We start from the raw sequence: 21,413 nt of genomic DNA on the forward strand, positions 1-21,413 counted from the left end.
CCACATCCCAACCAATCATCAACCATGACCCCTCTGCACCACTTCTGCAGGATGTTGGGAACATTAGTCTGTGTAAATGACATATCTATAACCCTAACCTTCAGCCTAAACTTTCCCTGTCCTATCTAATGGCTTTCTACATCAGCCTGTATACAGTATTAGGGTGACCAGACAGCAAGTGTGAAAAATCGGGATGGGGGTGGGGGGTAATAGGAGCCTATATAAGAAAAAGACCCAAAAATCGGGACTGTCCCTATAAAATCGGGACATCTGGTCACCCTAATACAGTATTGGCATGACTTGTGAACAGACCATCCTATATGGAAACTGAGACCGATCGAGGAAGGAAGCTGGGACTTAGATGAGAAGCCTGAGAATTGGTGATTAGGAGTAGTTAGGCAAGGAGAATGGGACTGGGACGAGGATCCTGGTGTAAGGAAGAGAGAGAACTGGAAGTAAGATAGACTGGAAGGGGCAGGACAGAAGGGGTTAAGTTTGGGAAGAATGGGCAAGAGAGTCTGTGTTCACTCGATCACACTCATCTGCAGAGTCTGGAAGGGAACTCATGATTCCTAACTCTCACCAGTCCTGTGGTGTAAGCAAATATCAGTGAAACTCACTAGCAGAGTGCTGTGTTACAAAGAGGATGTCAGCCAAGTGCATTATGTTCTCTGATAGCTGAAGTGGCAGAGGTCTGTACAGTGGATCTAAGGGTTTCAGCCCTGTTGATGACCCATGTGAGCATTAGTATGATGCTATATGATGGAGTTTGTTTAAGTTGTGTTGTTGTTGGTTTTTTAAAGAACCCTAAGAAATTATACACCAAAAACTGTTATAAATGAACACAGTGGTCACAAATGAACACAATGGTCCATGGAGGAGCTGCCAGCTAATATCCCTAGTGGGCTATGGAACCAGAGTAGAGCACGGACTGGCCCTACATGGTTTCTCATGGTTATCAAAGATGGTTCTGCCCACGATGATGTAGGTCCGATTTTGGTGTGCCATGTCTAGCACAGACCCCAGCCCCAGCAAGATGGCTTTCGCTATGACCTTGTAGTCTGTGTTGAGGAGTTGAGGAGTGAGACACAGACTAAGATGCCATTTCCTTAGGTCATGAAGGTAACCCTTCTTAGGCGGCAGTTCAAACACAGCCCACCAAGACGACATGGGGAGCTCCCTGATTCCTAAGGACTTGGCCCAGATGGTGAAGAGGTCCAGACAGGAATGTCTTAGAACTAGTGGTACAACTCCAGGGTCAGCACGTTAATGCATGGAGATTCGTTGGTAGATATCAGATGGAGGGCTTCCAAGAACTCAGCCAGAGTGAGAGGGTGCTCTAGCCAGTCCCAGTCTCCTATACTGACCATAAGGAGTTTGTCCCACAGGACCCCCCACAGGTATTGGCATCAGTCAGTTCCGGGGAGAAGAGGCTGGCATAGAAGGCCCTAACTTTTCCCCACTTCTCCACTGGGTCCATGAGAGGGATACTGTCCTCTGCCAGGAGGCAGGTGATGTGCTTTTTGGCCCTCTCTTTTTCTCCAGGTGTAGAAGAAGTGGGAGCCACAATCCATCTCCCAAAGAAGCTGGATGCAGGATCAAATGAAAGGACCACAGGCCAGATGGTCATTGAAGGCCCAAAGTTCATCCCACTTCTCCTGACATTCTCTGCAGAGGGACAGGTCCCACCACCTCCGTGCCAAGGCAAAGATGTGCCTCTGCTTCTGCCTTTGCCAGGCCAGCCAGAACTCCTGGAATGATGCTACAAAGCACACATGCTCAAAAAGACTGTTATTGAAATGCCTGTAGGCCAGCTCAAGCCTCTCAGATGTCATTGAGGCTGTCATGCCCCCATGTGGTGGTGCAAGAATGGGGCCAGCCTAATGCTGGAAGAGTTCTCCTACAAGATGTTAAATCAGGAAATATAAATTAGGTCCAACTCTGAGGGGCATGACCAAGTGTCCTCCATCTGGACATAAGCGAAGATGGTGGAGTCATCCAGGTGGTGGTTGCACCAGATATCTACCAGGGAGTTGTCGTCAGTGGTGTTCCTGAGAATGTTCATTTCTGTCTCCCAAGGTGGTCCTGTGGTTCAGGGTGGTGTTGAAGTCCCCACCTAGGACTAGGAACTCATGCCTGCTGCACCGCCGGGCCCAGTATCAGGGCATAGATGTTAACCAGCTTGAGAATCAGCCCCTCCACACAGTCCTGGAGGTGCAGAAGGTGTCCCAGTATGACCTTAGCAAGCCCCAGTATCTTGGACAATAGGTGTGGGGAAAATAGGGTTGCCACCCCACCTGAGAGCTTGGTGAAGTGGCTGAAGTACTCCTCATCCCCTTTGACAGCTGAATCAGTGCAAGTCTCCTCCAGAAACATCACAGAAAACTCCCACCCACCCACCTGCCCAAAGAAAAGAGAGTACCTGGCACCTGTGGAGACTCACCCTACAGCCGCTGCCCACCCCTGCGGAGCCACGCAGCCAACTGTGGTTGATCCCAAATGCAATCAAAGAATTGCAGAAACTGCAGGCCCACTGGTAGGCTGCATCATCCTGTTTCCTGGTCCTTTTGCCTTCCCCTATCACAGCTCTCACAGCCTGGAGTAAAAGATTAAAATCTCCCCCACCGCTGCAGAGTGAGCTGCACCTTCCCCGTGGAGCCATGTGTGTCTGCCAACAACAGGCGCAGCTTGTTCCAGAGCATGGTAGAGTCTGAGAGCTCTGCAGCCTCAACTGAGCCCACAGACTCCCGATCATCCTCCAGCTGGGCACCATCAGTGGCCCTGCAGCCTTTGGGCAGAGGCATGAGCAGTCCTCCCTCAATGGTATCAGAATGCTGGTGCAGCACCATGTGCACTGCATTGTCACTGAATGGGAGTGAGTGGCAGAGGGAGCACAGCAGCACACAGTGGAGCAAGGAAGAGGAATACAAATACCACCTCCTGAGGGTCATCCCCCAAGAAAGGGATGAAGAAAAGGGTGACAGTAGCATGGGACAGACAAGGGGAGAGGTGAGGAGTAGAATTAAGGTCCCCAGTGGCCAAGCCACCAGAGTGCAGCAGCACCTCACCAGAGGTAGGGATTGAATGGGCAGGTGTAGGAGGCTCCTGTCTGACATGGGCTCACACAATAGCTATATGATCTACTGGGTATATTTCAGTTATAATAATCTAATAATCCTTCTACTGTTTCCAAGAAATGAGGGAAAATAAGAGAGAATCATTGCACCCAACACTAATTCCTTATCATATCCTACAAATATCTGCACAATCTTTATCATACTACTTTTTCACAATACCTTGCATTCACCCTAACAATGCCAGCTTTGATTGCCTGATATTCCTTTTCTCCCCCAAGACTCTTTCTTCCATGTTGTCCCTTACACAAAGAGAAAACTCCTAGTCATAATCTGTAAAGACAACACCTTCTCCTTCAAATCCCTCCTTAAATGACATAGTTCATTCAGAAACCTGCGGTCTGATAATGATTAGGAAGATAACGTCTGATTACTGCTCAGAATTCTGCACACGGCCAATCTATGCTAAAACATCCTATCAGGTTTTTTTTATTGTCCTTGAAACCCTACTTCCTGCTTGTCTCTCTCATCCACCTGTTATTTATTTTTTTCTTTAGAATGCAAGATCTTTGGGGCAGGGACTCTCATTTACTATATGTTTGTAGGGTATGCAACACAATGAAGCCCTGATCTGTCAATGCTTCAATATAAAGGTTAAGTAGTAATATAATAAGTTACAACTCCACACTTTTAAACTCCAGACGATGTAGCTGAGAGGGTAGTAAAGGTTTTAGAATGCTGTGTTTTCTGAGTTAATATGCCTACTACGTCTGTGCTTATCAATATCATTGTTTGGATTTGTTATATGGGCTACAGTTTTTATTTTATTCAATAATTAGTTTGCTATTTTCCACTCCCCCAAAAGATGTTTTCTCCTTATATAAAATCCTAACGTTGGAAGATTACAGAACTTCTACCTCTATTTTCTGGAACACAATATTTTTTGATCTTTGCTAGGATTTTATATCTGTTCTCTGTGATGAGGTTTATATCAGGAAGATATCAGAAACATGCTATTTCCCTCATAGAGGATCTGATCATGAGCCAGTCTTGGTAATCTCTCTCTGTCATTCTGTTTTCCTGCCATAGTGTTGCTCCGTATTGATATTCAATGCCATTCAGGGGATCTCGTCCAAATTAATGTTTAAGACTTGTGCCAAGGTTTTTGCTATAAATTCATTTCTATTTGATCCTTCCACACCTGCTGGGAAACATGGGTGTTAACTGATTTTTTTTTCTTCTGTTTTTGTCATTTCCACTATTTCTGCTATCTGGACATTCCTACTTACATACTGATTTAAAATATTCTATTTTTCTGTTTGTCTCCTTTCTGGTCATAAGCTAGGCCTCATTCTTTTCAATCTTACCTTATAGTTCTACTTTTTATTTCTCTAGGCCATTATCTCTGTCTCTGTGTGGTGTATTTATATATATTGTGACAGACTCAGGCCAGAAGGATATAAGAGGGTAGTGGAAGGCAGATATGAGCAGGTCCCTGTTCCCTGGGTAGCCAAACAAGGGCTACTCCAGGCCAATCAAGACACCTGACACCAATTTAACCAGTAAGGTCATTAGGCTAATACCGGCACCTGACCTCAATTAACTGACAAAGGGTCTGCTAAGGCTGTTAGGCTAATGGAGCCAGCTGGAACCAATTAAGGTCCCACTTATACTGCTTTAAAAGCTCTCCTTTCCAGTTCTCTTGAGAGGAGCCCAGGTGAAAGGAGCTAGAGAAGAAGCATTACTGAACGCTGAGGTAAGGGTGAAGCTTGGAAAAGGGGACCACGGGGAAGTCGCCCAGGGAATCAAAGCAGCATCAGTGGAGGAGGGAAGCCGCCAACAGCTGCTATCATTAGGGTCCCTGGGCTGAAATCCCTTGGAGAGGGGGAACGGACTTTGGTACAGGCAGGAGACCAAACTGTGCCTACGGGGCTCTAAGGAGCAACAGAGACTGTGGGTATTCCACCTTCCCACCTCCCATACCGGCCTATGATGAAAGTAGCTCAATAAGCTGTAACCTTTGCCACCATTCTGGGAAAGGGAGGTCATATTGAGGGCCTTAGCAAGCTTCTGAGGCCACTGTATCCTCCAGGAAGCGCGGGACCCAGCAATACAGGCTCGGAACTTTGTCACAATATATATCTGGAGGTGACTACCCAAAAGCTGTAGGTGCCCTGATATATATTACAAGAGCACAAGTACTGTACTAATTACCTGCTAAACCCTGTGTCAGCCAACAAAGCTCAACCCCCTAGAGCACTCCCGCAAAACTCTCCATCATCTCATTATAGACCTAAGCCCCTTCTCTGAATCATTAATTCTCAAATTTGGAGACTCCAATATTTGCTTACCTAAAGTAAGTTTATTAATGGGACCAGATTAAAAAAACAACTAATTCTAATTACATATGTGCCTATGCTTTGTATCAGTTATGCTTATTTCCTCTCTGGGTACAGGACTTAAATTTTGTTTCTATTATTTCTTCTTTTGTTGCTCACCGACATCACTGCTGTTACCTCACTGGGTCACTTGGCATTTTGATTCTGCCATTCTGCATGTTTGCAATTCCCTCCATTTTTGCCATTGTCAACAGATTTTATCAGAATTCCATTTACACCAAAGTCTTGGGAAAGAAAGAGAGTTGATTATAGACTTCAATTTCTGTTCTCCAATAAAAACAGACACTAGAATCCAAAGGAGTTCTGTTTTCAATGATTGGTTCCATTCATTTCAAAACTTTTTAAGATAGAACTTCTTTTTGCCAACTCTATCATTTTTTAACAAAGCACTGCTTAAAAGTTATACCTGAAAGGAAGATTAAATAGCCAGTGTTTATCAATTCAATGTGCAAGAGACTTAGCAAAGCTTTCATTGCCATTACACAGTTCCTGGCAATTGCCCTCTAGCAGAAGAGATGCATGGCAGTGTTGGAGAGAATATATTACTGCTATTGCTTTCTCCCCATTTCTTCAGGCAAGTGAGCCAATGCAACTACCATCTCCTTTTCTACCTTAGTTAGACATAACCCAACATATTCCAAACCCATTGCACTGAAGGCATTTTGCAAGAAGGAGACTCAGCTACCATGGGTTTCAAGACTAAATAGATATGCTACAGTAGCTCTAAAATGGGACGTGCCCTTTGGAACATGATTCTTCCCCCCCACTTCCTTCATTATCTCCAGATTTACCATCCATGCTGATTGAAGCCTTTATAGTGGATACAAATGGATAATGTTTTTGCTGTATGTATTAAATTGGTTAATAAACTTCAGAAAAGGAGGCCTATCAATACCCAATGGAAGTTCCCTGATTAAACACTACAAATCTACCCAGAGGAAGAATTCCATGCATTCTACAGAGGAGAAAAGTGAACTCTGCACACCAAGGAGTTATCAATATCCTAAATATAATTTCAAGTATTTATCATTCCCACAAAGCAAAAGTGTTCTGTACCCGAGGCAGGGGGACCAGTGGCTAAGCCTGTGTGTGCTGTAAGAAGCATCTTTCTAACTACCACTGACCCAATTCATTCCACTCAGCATCAAGGCCACCTGCTACACAACCTGTCTAATTCCATGAGCTGGCTAAGATCTTTTGTCACCTATAGTTAGTTTATACATTTTCTAAATTTACCTCTTGCCTTCCCTATTACTCCTCTGCCTCCCTCTCTCTCTCGCGCGCGCTCTCCTAGAAAAGAGATAAAAAATGTTACAGTCCAGTATGCCTTGCTATAAAGACAGTGATACCAGTGCTCTCAGAAGAGGAAGTCTTAGATTCCTACTGTTTTAATTTGATATTGAAGAATTGCTCAGAAGGAGACTTCTACCTCATGGCCCATGGGTTCAAGATAGATTTGTCCAAGTCAGTCCTTCCTTACAAGTGTATCTGTAAGTCCTGATTACCTCAGAACCTACAATGCTGTCTCAGGAACCTGCATCTGAAGTAGTTCTGTCTCTTCTTTGGCTTCTCATTGGCCTGCAGCATATTTACCAAATTCATGTCCATTCTGGAAGCAGAAGGGGTTGCAGTTTTGCTATATCTTTATGATTAGCTAGCTTGAGGTAGTTCTTTCCAGAAGCAGCAATGTCTCTGCTCTTAAACTTTTTCCTAGTCCTGAGTCTTATTAACCCCTTGTCCGAAGATCCTACAGGAACTTTCTGACCCTGGGTAAAACTGTGGGCTCTTTTGAAGACATTAAAGAAAAGGACAATCAACAACATTACAGTATTACTAAGTCTTGTGACTTTTATTACGAATCTTGCAATATTTGGTATTTTTCTTAAAGTGCTACCTCTTCGAGTTATTTGATTATGTGAGAATCTCATCTTAAAAATAAATAAAGTTTCTAACCCTCATTCTTTTGCAGAGAAAAGCTTGAAAACCTGAATCCTAAAAGCTGATAAAAACAAAGCAAACAAAAACAAACCCAGCATTTTATTTAAATGGGAAGATATGGAACTAGTGTCACAGATTAGAAAAGCTTCTGTATAATCTTCCATGAATACTTCTGACGGACACTTATCGTTCTGTAGATTACTCTTTATGTTCTGAAGAAATAATATCACCTTTATGTATTGATAAAATACTACATAGAGCTTATCTAGTGACTGACCTTGACTGCTCAGACAACAGACATTTTTTCTTACCTTTAAAGGTTGTTTCTCTGATGGATGTTTAGTCTCTTTGTTAGTGTCCCATTTGTGATTTTTTTTTTTTTCTTATAGGGGACTGTCCATTTTGTTTTCTGCATAACAATTTTCACTTTAACTAAGCTTGAGTGCAAGTCCTTTCTTTCCTGAATCTTCTTTCATTCCAGACAGATATCTCAGCAAGATCACAGCTTGTTAGTACATTTTATTGTAAGTGCTTTACTTACAATAAAAGCATTTATGTTTATGTTAACATAAACCTTCAACCTTTCTGGATTGGCATCCCAAGATTCCATAATTTCATTAGTGGCATGCCTGGATTGGCAGCACAATTCTTTAATTCCATTGGTTGCTTGTCTGATCAATAGTACTGTAAGCAAGTATCAATTTAATTTGAGAATGGCCTTGTCCAATCAGAGAAAGAACATTTACAGATTTAAAAGTCTGTTCTAGTTTTCCTATCCACAGAAGTCTTGGTACCTCACTGTGGCATAGATGCATAGTTCTCATTTTTTTGTATAATTAAAAGTTAACCAACTAACATAATACATTGCAGACCTTTAGGTCAATAGTGAATTATGATTTTCTGGCCTATAAAAACAAGGCAATGAGATAGTATCTTTTTCTCCCTTTCAAGCTTTTCTCCTTCCTCTTAATAATAATTGTCAGCTAGGAATATTAATCAGTGTTAAGTCTATTAAATGTCAGCTCCTTGTGTCTAAAATGTCAAACTGAATGTTTTCCTCCTAAAGTGACCCACTAGAAGAAGGTGTTTATGAAATTTAGAATAGTAGAACCTGTAAAGATCAAGGCTTTTTACATGTAAGGTTTAGAACATGCATCCCTTTGGGGAAATTGAATTGTTTGTCGTGCATAAATTTAGGGAAATATTCTTGTGCTAATCCGAATAACTTCTACAAAAGGCGGGCACACAAAATTTGTAAGAGGGTCCTGTGGCACCTTAAAGACTAACAGAAGTATTGGGAGCATAAGCTTTTGTGGGTAAGAACCTCACTTCTTCAGATGCAAGTAATGGAAATTTCCAGAGGCAGGTATAAATCAGTATGGAGAGGTTAGTTCAATCAGGGAGGGTGAGGTGCTCTGCTAGCAGTTGAGGTGTGAACACCAAGGGAGGAGAAACTGCTTCTGTAGTTGGATAGCCATTCACAGTCATTGTTTAATCCTGATCTGATGGTGTCAAATTTGCAAATGAACTGGAGCTCAGCAGTTTCTCTTTGGAGTCTGGTCCTGAAGTTTTTTTGCTGTAAGATGGCTACCTTTACATCTGCTATTGTGTGGCCAGGGAGGTTGAAGTGTTCTCCTACAGGTTTTTGTATATTGCCATTCCTGATATCTGACTTGTGTCCATTTATCCTCTTGCGTAGTGACTGTCCAGTTTGGCCAATGTACATAGCAGAGGGGCATTGCTGGCACATGATGGCATATATAACATTGGTGGACGTGCAGGTGAATGAGCCGGTGATGTTGTAGCTGATCTGGTTAGGTCCTGTGATGGTGTTGCTGATGTAGATATGTGGGCAGAGTTGGCATCGAGGTTTGTTGCATGGGTTGGTTCCTGAGTTAGAGTTGTTATGCTGTGGTGCGTGGTTGCTGGTGAGAATATGCTTAAGGTTGGCGGGTTGTCTGTGGACGAGGACTGGCCTGCCTCCCAAGGTCTGTGAAAGTGAGGGATCATTGTCCAGGATGGGTTGTAGATCACTGCTGATGCGTTGAAGAGGTTTAAGCTGAGGACTGTAGGTGATGGCCAGTGGAGTTCTGTTGGTTTCTTTTTTGGGCCTGTCTTGTAGCAGGAGGCTTCTAGGTACTCATCTGGCTCTGTTGATTTGTTTCTCTATTTCCTTGTGTGGGTATCGTAGTTTTGAGAATGCTTCGTGAAGATCTTGTAGGTGTTGGTCTGTGTCTGAGGGTTGGAGCAGATGCGGTTGTACCTCAGCGCTTGGCTGTAGATGATGGATCGTGTGGTGTGTCTGGGGTGGAAGCTGGAGGCATGAAGGTAGGCGTAGCGGTCGGTGGGTTTTCGGTATAGGCTGGTATTAATGTGGCCATCGCTTATTTGTACTGTGGTGTCTAGGAAGCGGACCTCCCGTGTAGATTGGTCCAGGCTGAGGTTTTTGTTGTGTTGGAAGCTGTTGAAATCATGGTGGAATTCTTCCAGGGTCTCCTTTCCCATGGGTCCAGATGATGAAGATGTCATCAATGTAGCGTAGGTAGAGAAGGGGCATGAGTGGATGAGAGCTGAGGAAGCGTTGTTCCAGGTCAGCCACAAAAATGTTGGCATATTGTGGGGCCATGTGGGTGCCCATAGCGGTGCCACTGGTCTGGAGGTATATATTGTCACCAAATTTGAAATAATTGTGTGTGAGGATAAAGTCACAGAGCTCAGCAACAAGCTGTGCTGTGTCATCATCAGGGATACTGTTCCTGACAGCTTGTATTCCATCTGTGTGTGGGATGTTTGTGTAGAGAGCCTCTACATCCATGGTGGCTAGGATGCTGTTTTCTGGGAGGTCATCAATGCATTGTAGTTTTCTCAGGAAATCAGTGGTGTCACGGAGATAGCTGGGAGTGCTGGTGGCGTAGGGTCTGAGTAGGGAGTCAACATATCCAGACAGTCCTTCAGTGAGAGTACCAATGCCCGAGATGATGGGGCATCCAGGATTTCCAGGTTTGTGGATCTTGGGTAATAGATGGAATAACCCCGGTCAGGGCTCTAAGGGTATGTTGATTTGTTCCTGTGTTAGTGTAGGGAGAGTCCTGAGTAGATGGTGCAGTTTCCTAGTGTATTCCTCAGTGGGATCTGAGGAAAGTGGCCTGTAGAATTTGGCATTGGAGAATTGTCTGGCGGCCTCCTTCTGGTAGTCAGACCTATTCAGGATGACAACAGCACCTCCTTTATCAGCCTCTTTGATGATAATGTCAGGGTGGTTTCTGAGGCTGTGGATGGCATTGCGTTCTGCACGACTTAGGTTATGAGGCAAGCGATGTTGTTTTTCCACAATTTCTGCCTGTGCACGTCAGCGGAAGCATTCTATGTATAGGTCCAGACTGTCATTTCGACCCTCAGGAGGAGTCCATGTGGAGTTCTTCTTCCTGTGTTGTTGGTGGGAGGGTATCTATGTATCAGTGCTCTGTTCAGTATTATCTTGAAAGTATTCTTTGAGTCAGAGGTGGCAAAAGTAGGCTTCCAGATCACCGCAGAACTGTATCATGTTTGTGGGGGTGCTGGGGCAAAAAGAGAGTCCCCGAGATAGGACAGACTCTTCTGCTGGGTTGAGTGTGTAGCTGGATAAATTGATGATATTGCTGGGTGAGTTAGGGGTACCCCTGTTTTGGCCCCATGTGGCAGGTAGGATTTTAGACAGCTTACGATCCTTTTTCCTTTGTAGAGAGGTGAAGTGTGTAATGTAGATCTCCTGTCTTATTTTAGTAAAGTCCATTTGTGTGGAGGGTTGATTATTTATGAAAGTCTCCAGGTTGGAGAGCTCTTTGTTGATGTTTTCCTGTTTGCTGTATAGGATGCTGATCAGGTGGTTCCTCAGTTTCTATGATAGTGTATGGCATAATCTCTCACTGTGGTCAGTGCAGTATGTAGATAGCAATTGATTTTTCACCTTCAGTCCATTTGGTATGATGTCCATCCATTTGCATTTGGAAAGGAAGATGATATCTGTCTGTATTTGTGCAAGTTTCTTCATGAGGTTGATAGATTTCCATTCCATACGGCTAAATGCAGTGCCTTGCATGGTGTCAAGTATTAGAGGGGTAGCCGTGTTAGTCTGAGTCTGTAAAAAGCAACAGAGGGTCTTGTGGCATCTTGAAGACTTTAAGTCTTTAAGGTGCCACAGGACCCTCTGTTGCTTTTTACAGATTCAGACTAACACAGCTACCCCTCTGATACTTGACAAAATTTGTAAGGTTAGCTCTGTGGTCGATGAACATCAAGCTTTATATCTTTCCTATAGAAAAGGAATAGGAGAGTGGTAGATGGGGATTATTTTGAGATTTAACATGATTTTCTTCTATCTTCAAAGATGCAGTTTTGCCCTTAGCCAAAATGAACATCATCTCTCATTCTTGTCAATGGGAATGAAGCCACAGGCTGCCCTCAGCCAAGATGGCCACCATTTCCCTACACTGTTAGCTGATAAAAGCGAGGATTCCTTTAGTAAAGGTTTCAGAGTAGCAGCCGTGTTAGTCTGTATCCGCAAAAAGAAGAACAGGAGTACTTGTGGCACCTTAGAGACTAACAAATTTATTAGAGCATAAGCTTTCGTGGACTACAGCCCACTTCTTTGGATGCATATAGAATGGAACATATATTGAGGAGGTATATATACACACATACAGAGAGCATAAACAGGTGGGAGTTGTCTTACCAACTCTGAGAGGCCAATTAATTAAGAGAAAAAAAACTTTTGAAGTGATAATCAAGCTAGCCCAGTACAGACAGTTTGATAAGAAGTGTGAGAATACTTACAAGGGGAGATAGATTCAATGTTTGTAATGGCTCAGCCATTCCCAGTCCTTATTCAAACCGGAGTTGATTGGGTCTAGTTTGCATATCAATTCTAGCTCAACAGTCTCTCATTGGAGTCTGTTTTTGAAGTTTTTCTGTTGTAATATAGCCACCCGCAGGTCTGTCACTGAATGACCAGACAGGTTAAAGTGTTCTCCCACTGGTTTTTGAGTATTTTGATTCCTGATGTCAGATTTGTGTCCATTAATTCTTTTGCGTAGAGACTGTCCGGTTAGTAAAGGTGGCCACCACGTCCCATTGTTTCCAATGAGGCAAAAGCCAGCCTGCCATTCAGAAAGAGTGTGGCCCTTTAGTCACTATACAGGTGATTCAGGTGTACGAAAGGGGAATGTTCAAATGCAGGACATGAAACTGAGGTGGGGATCTGGAAGATGAGGCACAGCAGGGGTGGTGGATGTGGAGGGTATAAGGAATGTGAGTAGAGATCGTGATAGGGAATGTAGAAGGATCAGGAATGGAGACTGGGGCATAAAGAGGGACAGGGGGATGTGGTGGGATGGTAAAGAGTCTGTTGGATGCAAGAAAATGAAGCCTTGTTTGAACCCAGTTTTTTGAAATGATACTGGACATGCCTGGCAGCTAGACCATGTTTATCACTTGATCAGGTACTTTTAGACATAAAGAGAGCACGTTTGGAAAATGTGGAAGAATAAGAGATTGTGATGGGAAGGGGCTGGTGGGTGGGGAAGGAGGCAGGAGGGTGACAGAGCCAGAATTTTGAGAGCAATAGAATGGCATGTCTCCTGCCATAGAAGTTAGAAGAGAGTAACTCCCGACCCTCTCAGTAGTATTGTGGGGCAGGAGGGCATATTTGTGTATACACTTAAGGTTGAATTTTCAACCAGAAAGGAAATATAGATATTGGCAGTGGGAACTTCACCTAAAAAGTAAAAAGTCCAGAGACAGGAGTCGAAAAAAGTCCCCCACTTCAGTTTATAATTTTTTACAATCTCTCATTTTTGGCTTTGACTCATAAGTTTTGAACTCTTACGACTGGCAGTATTGGGCTAGCCAAGATGCACTGTGTCAGTGGCCAAGAGGAAATTATGAGTTCTAGTCTCAGTTCTTCCACTGATTGGTGTTACTTCTGTGCGCTTCATGGTTCTTGTTATTGGCCAAGGCCTCCTAGTGCTTACTTTAAGAAGCAGGTAAGTATTATCCACCCACTTAGTGGCACGGCTTTGCTGAAGTAGTTCTGGGTACTTGGCTTAGCTATTTGTAACCACTGGACAGCATTCCCCTCCTAAGCCAGTAATACAATCTGATATATTTCTCCTGTCTAACAAATACTTTTGCAGACCAATAGTAAAATGTGTCACATAGTGACTGGTTTATACTGAAGATAACAGCATATTGCTGCTGTTGGTTATTCCTTTAGTTCAATTGGTAAAGGTCTGTGCTGTGGACCGATGGGAGGGTCATTATGGTTCTACAGGATGCAATTTGAGTTTTGTTTAATAACAACAGCAAAAAAAAACCTAGGAAAAGACTACATGCAAGATACTACAATCTCTTAAAAGAATGTTAAAGTTGCAAAGTCTAATATTCAAACATAAAAGAGGCCAAAATTAAGGTGACTAGGACAACCATAAATTTGCCTGCTGTTCCATATGCATGAAGGCACAACCTTTAGTTATATGATCACACACTATTTTTCCAACAGAACCCCTGCCTTATTCAATATATAAGATTGATGGAGTTGTGAGAATGAACCAGGATTGTGTAGTGAATAAGGCTAGAGGACCCCATCTCATTTACTTTGGAAGTTGGAATGTGGGAAGAGAATGAACCAAAGGACTGTAAGAAGAGAAAGGATAGTCTTGTAATTAAGGTAGTTGATTTCCATCCAAGAGAACTTCTTTTGGTCCCTAGATCTGCAGCAGAATTCCCTTATGATGCTATATGGGCAAGTTGTCTAAAGCAGAATCACAATTGCAACCAAAGTTAATGGGAGCTGTGGAGGTTCAGCACCTCAGGCAGTGTGGTCTGAAGGAATGAGCCTAAGCTTGGAATCAGAGCTCATCCTGAGTTCTTATCCTGGCTTTGTCACATATTTACTTGGTGGCATTAGATAAAATACTGTGTTTTAGTTTTCCCATCTGTAAAATGGGAATATTAATACTCTCCTATCTCTCAGGCAAGTTGTGAAAGTAAATTAATTAATGTTTGATGCACTCAAGTACTTCTGAACATAAGCCTTTCTGGAGCTATGATGAGACAGAAAAATTAGGGGGATCTTCAATTTTTTACTGGCATAGAAAGTTTTTAAACATTGTAATTTTACAACTCACTTTAATTATTTTCTTAACTTAAAAATAATCCCTGTTCTGGGGATGAGAGGTACCATGTAAAATTTTGGTGTAATTTGTTTCTTTTGGAGGGGGATTTGGTTTGTGCGTGAATATGTGAGTTAGAAATCAGGATTTTATTATGGGAAACTGACTTAAGCCCTGACTTTACAGCAGCTACTAATACTGTAGAATGTATGACATGCAGTTCAGTGGTTCTCACATAGATACCACATTTTGAATTGAGAACCAAATTGAGAAAATCTGGATAAAAATGAAGTAATATTAGAGATCTGCTCCTATTTTATGCCCCTAAACTTTTGACCATGTCTTATCTTCTTCCTGCATGGATGCAAATATCCTTAGTAGAAACAAAATGTATTTATTTATTAATTTATTTATGAGTAGTTCCATATCTAAAATTTTAACATGAAACAGTCTTGTATTGTTCCAGTGGTCACTGAATTTAATAAACAGGAAAGAGAGATAATGGGTGAAATTCTTCACCGATTTGTTCCACATGAAATCACATTTACTTCATTGGGGTTACACCAAGGGTAAGACTATAGACTTTGTCCCAAAATAATAAGTAAATGTTTAGAGCAGGGGTCAGCAACGTTTGGCATGTGGCTCACCAGGGTAAGCACCCTGGCGGGCCGGGCCAGTTTATTTACTTGCTGATGCGTCAGGTTCAGCCAATCGCGGCCCCCACTGGCCATGATTTGCCGTCCCAGGCCAATGGGGGCGGCAGGAAGCGGCGCGGGCGAGGGATGTGCTGGCTGCGGCTTCCCGCCGCCCCCATTGGCCTGGGACGTCGAACTGCAGCCAGTGGGGGCCGCGATCAGCCGAACCTGCCGCATTAGTAGGTAAATAAATTGTCCCGGCCCGCCAGGGTGCTTATCCTGGTGAGCCGCGTGCCAAACGTTGCCAGCCCCTGGTTTAGAGTATTGAAATTTGTTAGCTTTGTCAAATATACTTGACACAGCGGTGTATGTCACCACTATAACCACTTGTGTTTGTCTTAAAAGAGTCTGTTTGGGATGGTCGCAATAGACAGCAGGGGCCACTATAGTTAGGGGAAATCATGGAAATAATTTTGGAAACAATTTTCTCACACATTTCTTTCTAAACTATTCAACTATCAGGCTAAAATTTTTCATGCTTTAGTCTTTGCTTCAAGATGATTTGTGTGTGGAAGACTGAGCAAAAGCCTAATAATAGTATAAATATATAGAAAAAAAATGGAAATAAGATGTTTGACCATCTTTATCTTAATCATTTTGCTCATATGTTCTTTCCCCCAACCTTTGTCTATTTTTGTATGTTTGTTTTTTATCTTTTTAAAATGTGTTCTTTGGGCCAGGAACTTTGTTTTTACAGCACCAAGCACAATGGGACTTGTATTCTGACTGAGGCTTTAGCACACAATAATTTAGCATTAGTAAATGCTGGTTCTGTAATGTTATCCGTGCATATGGACCCTGGCATCCATGTGGATTACCAGTTGTCAAGAGTCCACCTGCATAGATCTCTTCAGGATCAGGGCACCAGTTTGGAGAAAATTGTTTCAATAGTTTTGCAGTTACGAAAGGTTAAATTCAGCAGGCTAAAAGGTTTAGACTGATTCAAAGTTAATGTAGTATAGGGGCATTGGTCTGTCTTAATATCTGAGCCATCTCAGGGTATGGTTACACTACAGGTACTACCATGGCACAGCCACACTCCCATAGGTAGATTCTTCCTACGGCAATAGAATGGCTTTTTCTGTCAATAAAGGTAATTAATCTCCCTAAGTTGCAGTAACTAGGTCAGTGAAATAATTATTCCATTGACCTAGCCATGTCTATCCTGGAGGCTAAGTTGACTTAACTGTGGCATTCAAGCATGTGAATTTTTGAGCGACACTGCTAGTTCAATTTAAATTTTAAGTGTAGAGCAGGCCTCAAACTCGGGATCATTTCAATATCAGTGTTTTAAGGCATAAGTACAAAGGAGCAGAAGTAAAGTTGAGATTTCAACTTGAACATTTCATGTCTGCACACCTGAGTGCTTGATTTCTCTGCCTTAATATTATGTTAATGCTATTTGTTGGTTAGTTTTTTTCATAGGATGTATTTAACTTGTTAATAATGCAAGGTCTGTGTTCAATTTTGACCTACATTGTTTTAAAAAATAAGTCCCACTATGCAGTTCATTTTGCTGTGTTGTCTCATGGATTTTGAAATAGTGCTGCTGATAATCCCAATGGACTAAACATGAATGAACTTTTAAAACAAAAAGGACATTTAAAAATATACTGCTATTTAATGTTTCTGATGCACAATGAGTAATATAATTTATACTTTTAACAGTACAGCCTCAGATAATACATCTTAAAAATGAAACCACATTTGAAAACGGTCAAACAACACTAATATGTGAGGCAGAAGGAGAACCTGTCCCAGAAATTACTTGGAAAAGAGCCATCGATGGAATAACTTTTTCTGAAGGTGACAAGGTAAACCAGCATTTCATGTATGTTTCTACAGGATTAGAGATAAGTCTAAATATGTATTGTCATTTGTTTTGTTGTTTTTTTTAATTGAAAACTAATGTAGAAAACAATTAACAGGCATATGTTAGAACTGGAGGATGCCCTTATGTTTACAAGGTCATAGCACTGTGGTATAAAAATCCTAAAAAAATAAATGAAAATATGAAACAAAATATGCTGTCAAATTATTAAAAGTCCAACTGTCAAAAATTAGAGTTAAACTTTTAAAGGTGTCCTCTTATTTTGGGTTCTTTAATTTCTTGGTGCCCATCTTGAGACATGTGGAACCCAATTTTTAGAGGTGCGGCACTCCCACAGCTCCCATTCACTTTAGCTGGAGCTTTAGGTGCTCAGCACTTCTGAAAATCGATCTGTAGGTGTCCAAAGTTGGGGACCCAAAAAGTGAAGCAGCCAAAATGAAGAACATTTTCGGAAACTTCGGTCTAAACCTTCTGCACCTTTTCTTTACTCCTCTTATCTATTCTTTTCTCCTCATTTTTTTTTCTTTTGCTCCCAACTTTCCTTCTTACAGCTCAGAGAGACTCTTCACCCCACTATAACTACAATACATTTGTTTCTACCATGTTTTCTTTCATAACTGAATGGGATGGGAAAGGATAAGATTCTTCCGATATAAACAAAAACATAAATAGATGACAGTTATTGTGGGAACAAAGAACTGTGCAGGAGGGGAGTGGTGAAGGGCAGACAGGTATTAGAAAAAAGGCATAATTTTACCCCTAATCAAGTCAACAGCAAGACTTCAGCTGATTGCAATAGGAGCAGGGCTACAGGAGGGGACTGAGTCAAATATTCAAAAATGTCCCTTTCAGTGGTTTCACAATGCTATTTGCTTGCTGGTATTTTTTTTCTTTTTTCATGTACATTTTGGAGTTTCTCTGCTTCATTTGAAGGGAGTGAGATGGCATCTTGATTGGTGGCAAAAATGAGAATATTGAGTACAGGAAGCAGAGCAGATGGATTGTAGTAGCCACTCAAGTTAGAGATATTTCCGTATCCATAATACCATTACTGAAAAATAACCGTACAGTGATTCTGCCAGTCAGATTCTCCCAGAGCCAAACAGTGTACAGGGAATTAGTGAATGGAAGAAAAATGCACATTTTTGCCTCCTCAAGGGTCTGATCTAAAGTGAAAAGAAAATAATGGAATTACCTTCATTGATGTCAAGTGGGCTTTGCTTGAGGCCCTTCCTTTACTCCCTGCACTCTGATTGGATGAGATGTTCCCATTTCAATAAAACAATATAGATGAATATTTGCAATTTTATATCATAATCTTTCCAAGAAATAGAAATTAAAACAGAAGCAAAAGACCAACTGAAATATTTTGAGTTAAATTTTGCCAATGGTAGCATCCTTCTATTGCATGTACAAAGGGCAAAATTTCTGGTGTTGGAATGTACCTTAGGATAGCTTTGCCATATCAACCAGTGAACTCAAATAAATTCCATTAATAGTTTGATAACTTTTTGTGCAATCTGGCCCTAAGTATTTCCCTATATTTCATACAGTATTATGCTTTCCATACATTGTGTGGAAAGTTAAAACTCTGTGTGTCAGTATTAATCCATGTTGCACCTCTTTCTTTTTAGATTGATGCACAATCTAAAAAGGTAGTTATGAACAAACTCAGTTCAGCTACCTTTTGTATGCTTGACACACTGCACATAAAAGGTCAAAAGAAATGGGATTCAAGAGGGTTGTACAATTGCCTTTTGCTTTTACCATTGAATGTCCCTCTTACTTCATTCATTGCTCATCCGGACAATATTTGATGGGGCAGAGATTAAGTTACCGGCTTGGAAACTTGGCTATTCAGTTTGGAGTTTACTTATACCTTCCCCAACTCACTTGTATTTGAACCTTATTACAGTGGCATGGTGGAAATTTCGTAACCAATGGTGTGTCCTCTCTGTATCTGTTTACATTTACATTTACATTTAGATTGTATCCTAAAAAAGGAGTTTATTTTTAAAAAAGAGCTTTTATAGATACGGTACTTGTAACACCCAAATGAAACATTATGATCAACAATTCTGACCTGCATAGCATAGACTATAAAATGTCTCCAATAATTCCTGCATTGAGCCCAATAATTTATTGTTCAGCTTTGTGGGTAGTATTTATTTAGTCTGTTCAGGGAGCTACCTGCACTGTAAGTGAGGTGAGCCTACTCTGTCACTGATCTTTACTGGCTAAAAACTAATATTGGAATACATTGCAACAATGCATATTATGACTTTACTTCAAAAGTTCTAATTCCTTTGAAAAATATTAGCACATATAAATAGAGGACACTTATGTGATTGTCACTAGTTTTAAATTTAGCACATTTTTTGGCCTAGACTGCTGTGGTATAATCACTAGCTTAGCTTTAAGCACATCAGCTCCACATTCACAAACTGTGGGCACAAGTATGTATCCCAATTAGATTTCTCTCTCATTGAAAGACTCTAGCTAAATTGTCTCAATTGTCTCGTATTGCTAGCAAGTAGGACATTGTGGCTGTTAGCTAACTTTAAATAAATAAAGCTATTTCCTTCCTTTGGAAATGATAGGAGTATTATATCACTAGCCAGTTTAGCCTGTACCAGAAAAGAAGTACATTTAGCTACATATTAAAGTCTCTCAATAGACAGTATCATTTTTCCATTTGTAATATTTGTCAGACTAGTCATCTGTTTCTCATTAAAAAAAGAATGGAAAGATGCCACCGTTTTTAGCATTTGTTTTCACCAAGTTTATTTGTCAACAAACATGTATAATGAGATTACAGGGCTTCTGGGCTACAAAATCAACCCAATATATGCTAGAATGTGACTCTTGGGCAGTAGTTCTTAACTTGTTCTGCTTGTTCCACTTCATGCTATTAGATGAGCTGAACGTGAATGAGAAAATAAAGTTTTTCAGTAATGACTCTTATACTATTTCTTCTCAATAATAGTAAGAAGAAGAATACTGGTGCATGCCATATATTTTTGGTTGTTTCTGGATGTGGTACCCTCCTCTTTGGCAGAACCTAATCTTAAAATAAAAAAAGTTACTAAGTGGAGTTTTTTTAATTTGATCCACTATTCTGCCCAAAATAGAGTTTTGACTGTTGTGCAGTAGTTTTTTTCCAATCTGATTGAATTATCTGTAATTGAGAATGAATAACCGAGAATAAATTTAAAATATGAAGGTTGCTCAGCATTTTTTATTTAGATGAATCATTTATTTGAAAATAAATATTAAAACTTCTTGTTCAGCATTTGCAAATCAAATCTAGGTCCTAAAAATTTCATGGGGAACATTACAACTGTAGATTCCATCAGTAATATTTAGAACCCAGAGTATAAAAATGTTTTAAAGTGTGAAACATATTGATATTAAAATTGCCAATAGCACAAGTGGTGTGTGTGTGTATGTGTATATATATATGTATATGTATATGTGTATATATATGTATATAATTAAAAAAACAATTATTTAACACACTACACAGACACTTAGGACCTAATCCAAAGCCGATGGAAGTTAATGTAAAGAACTCATATTGAGCTGAATGGGCTTTGAATAAAGCTCTTGTTTAAGTAGATAAGCCTATATTATTACAAATGTATGTCATTAAACATATTTGTGTTCAAACTATCGAAAGTAGTTCTTTAAAATATTAGAGCTGATAATGAATTTGGTCTTCATATATAGATTCTTAAGCTGCAAATGTTGTTAAGAGTATAATATCTAGTTCCTCAGCCTTTATTGCAAGCTTTTGCTGCCCCTTTTACTCAGTCCAGTTTTGTAATTACAGTGCAAAAGCCTTATCAAGTAAGTAGCTTACACTTGTGATAACTTTTTTATTTTACATTAAAATATTTAATTGTTTTTTTTTCAAAATATATAAATAGACCACTACAATTACTATGAAACTGAATTGATATGTATGTTATACAGTACAATTAAAATATACTGAGAAACCAAATGTGGTCCCTTTTTAACTCCTCAGCTTGTATAGCCATTCAAGAGGCCCCTTGAAGGTATGTGTGGAAAACCAGTAGACTGGCCTGTGATGCCCACAAAGCCTTTAGTTTTCCACCTACCCAAGGAGTCTCTTTAGGTGTAACCCCATTAGTGCACTACGGCCGTGGTGGAAGGGTAGCCAGGACAGAATCCAGTCATGACAAGGAAATATAATGGGTATATCCTATATCGGGGATTGGCAACCTCTGGCACATGGCTCGCCAGGGTAAGCACCCTGGTGGGTTGGGCCAGTTTGTTTACCTGCCGCGTCGGCAGGTTTGGCTGAT

The 21,413-nt window shown here is 41.0% G+C and overlaps 1 protein-coding gene across 2 annotated transcripts in view; it reads left to right on the forward strand.

The window, feature by feature from the left end:
* Positions 1–21,413, forward strand: part of NCAM2 (neural cell adhesion molecule 2) — a 529,484-nt gene that overhangs the window by 319,611 nt on the left and 188,460 nt on the right. For both annotated transcript variants that reach the window (XM_054047466.1, XM_054047474.1), the window contains exon 8: positions 16,923–17,068. In XM_054047466.1, coding sequence (XP_053903441.1) covers positions 16,923–17,068 — 146 coding nt within the window. The remainder of the gene's footprint in view (positions 1–16,922; positions 17,069–21,413) is intronic.

This window comes from Malaclemys terrapin, chromosome 1 (assembly GCF_027887155.1).
Source record: "Malaclemys terrapin pileata isolate rMalTer1 chromosome 1, rMalTer1.hap1, whole genome shotgun sequence".
In the NCBI taxonomy this organism is placed as follows: domain Eukaryota; kingdom Metazoa; phylum Chordata; order Testudines; family Emydidae; genus Malaclemys; species Malaclemys terrapin.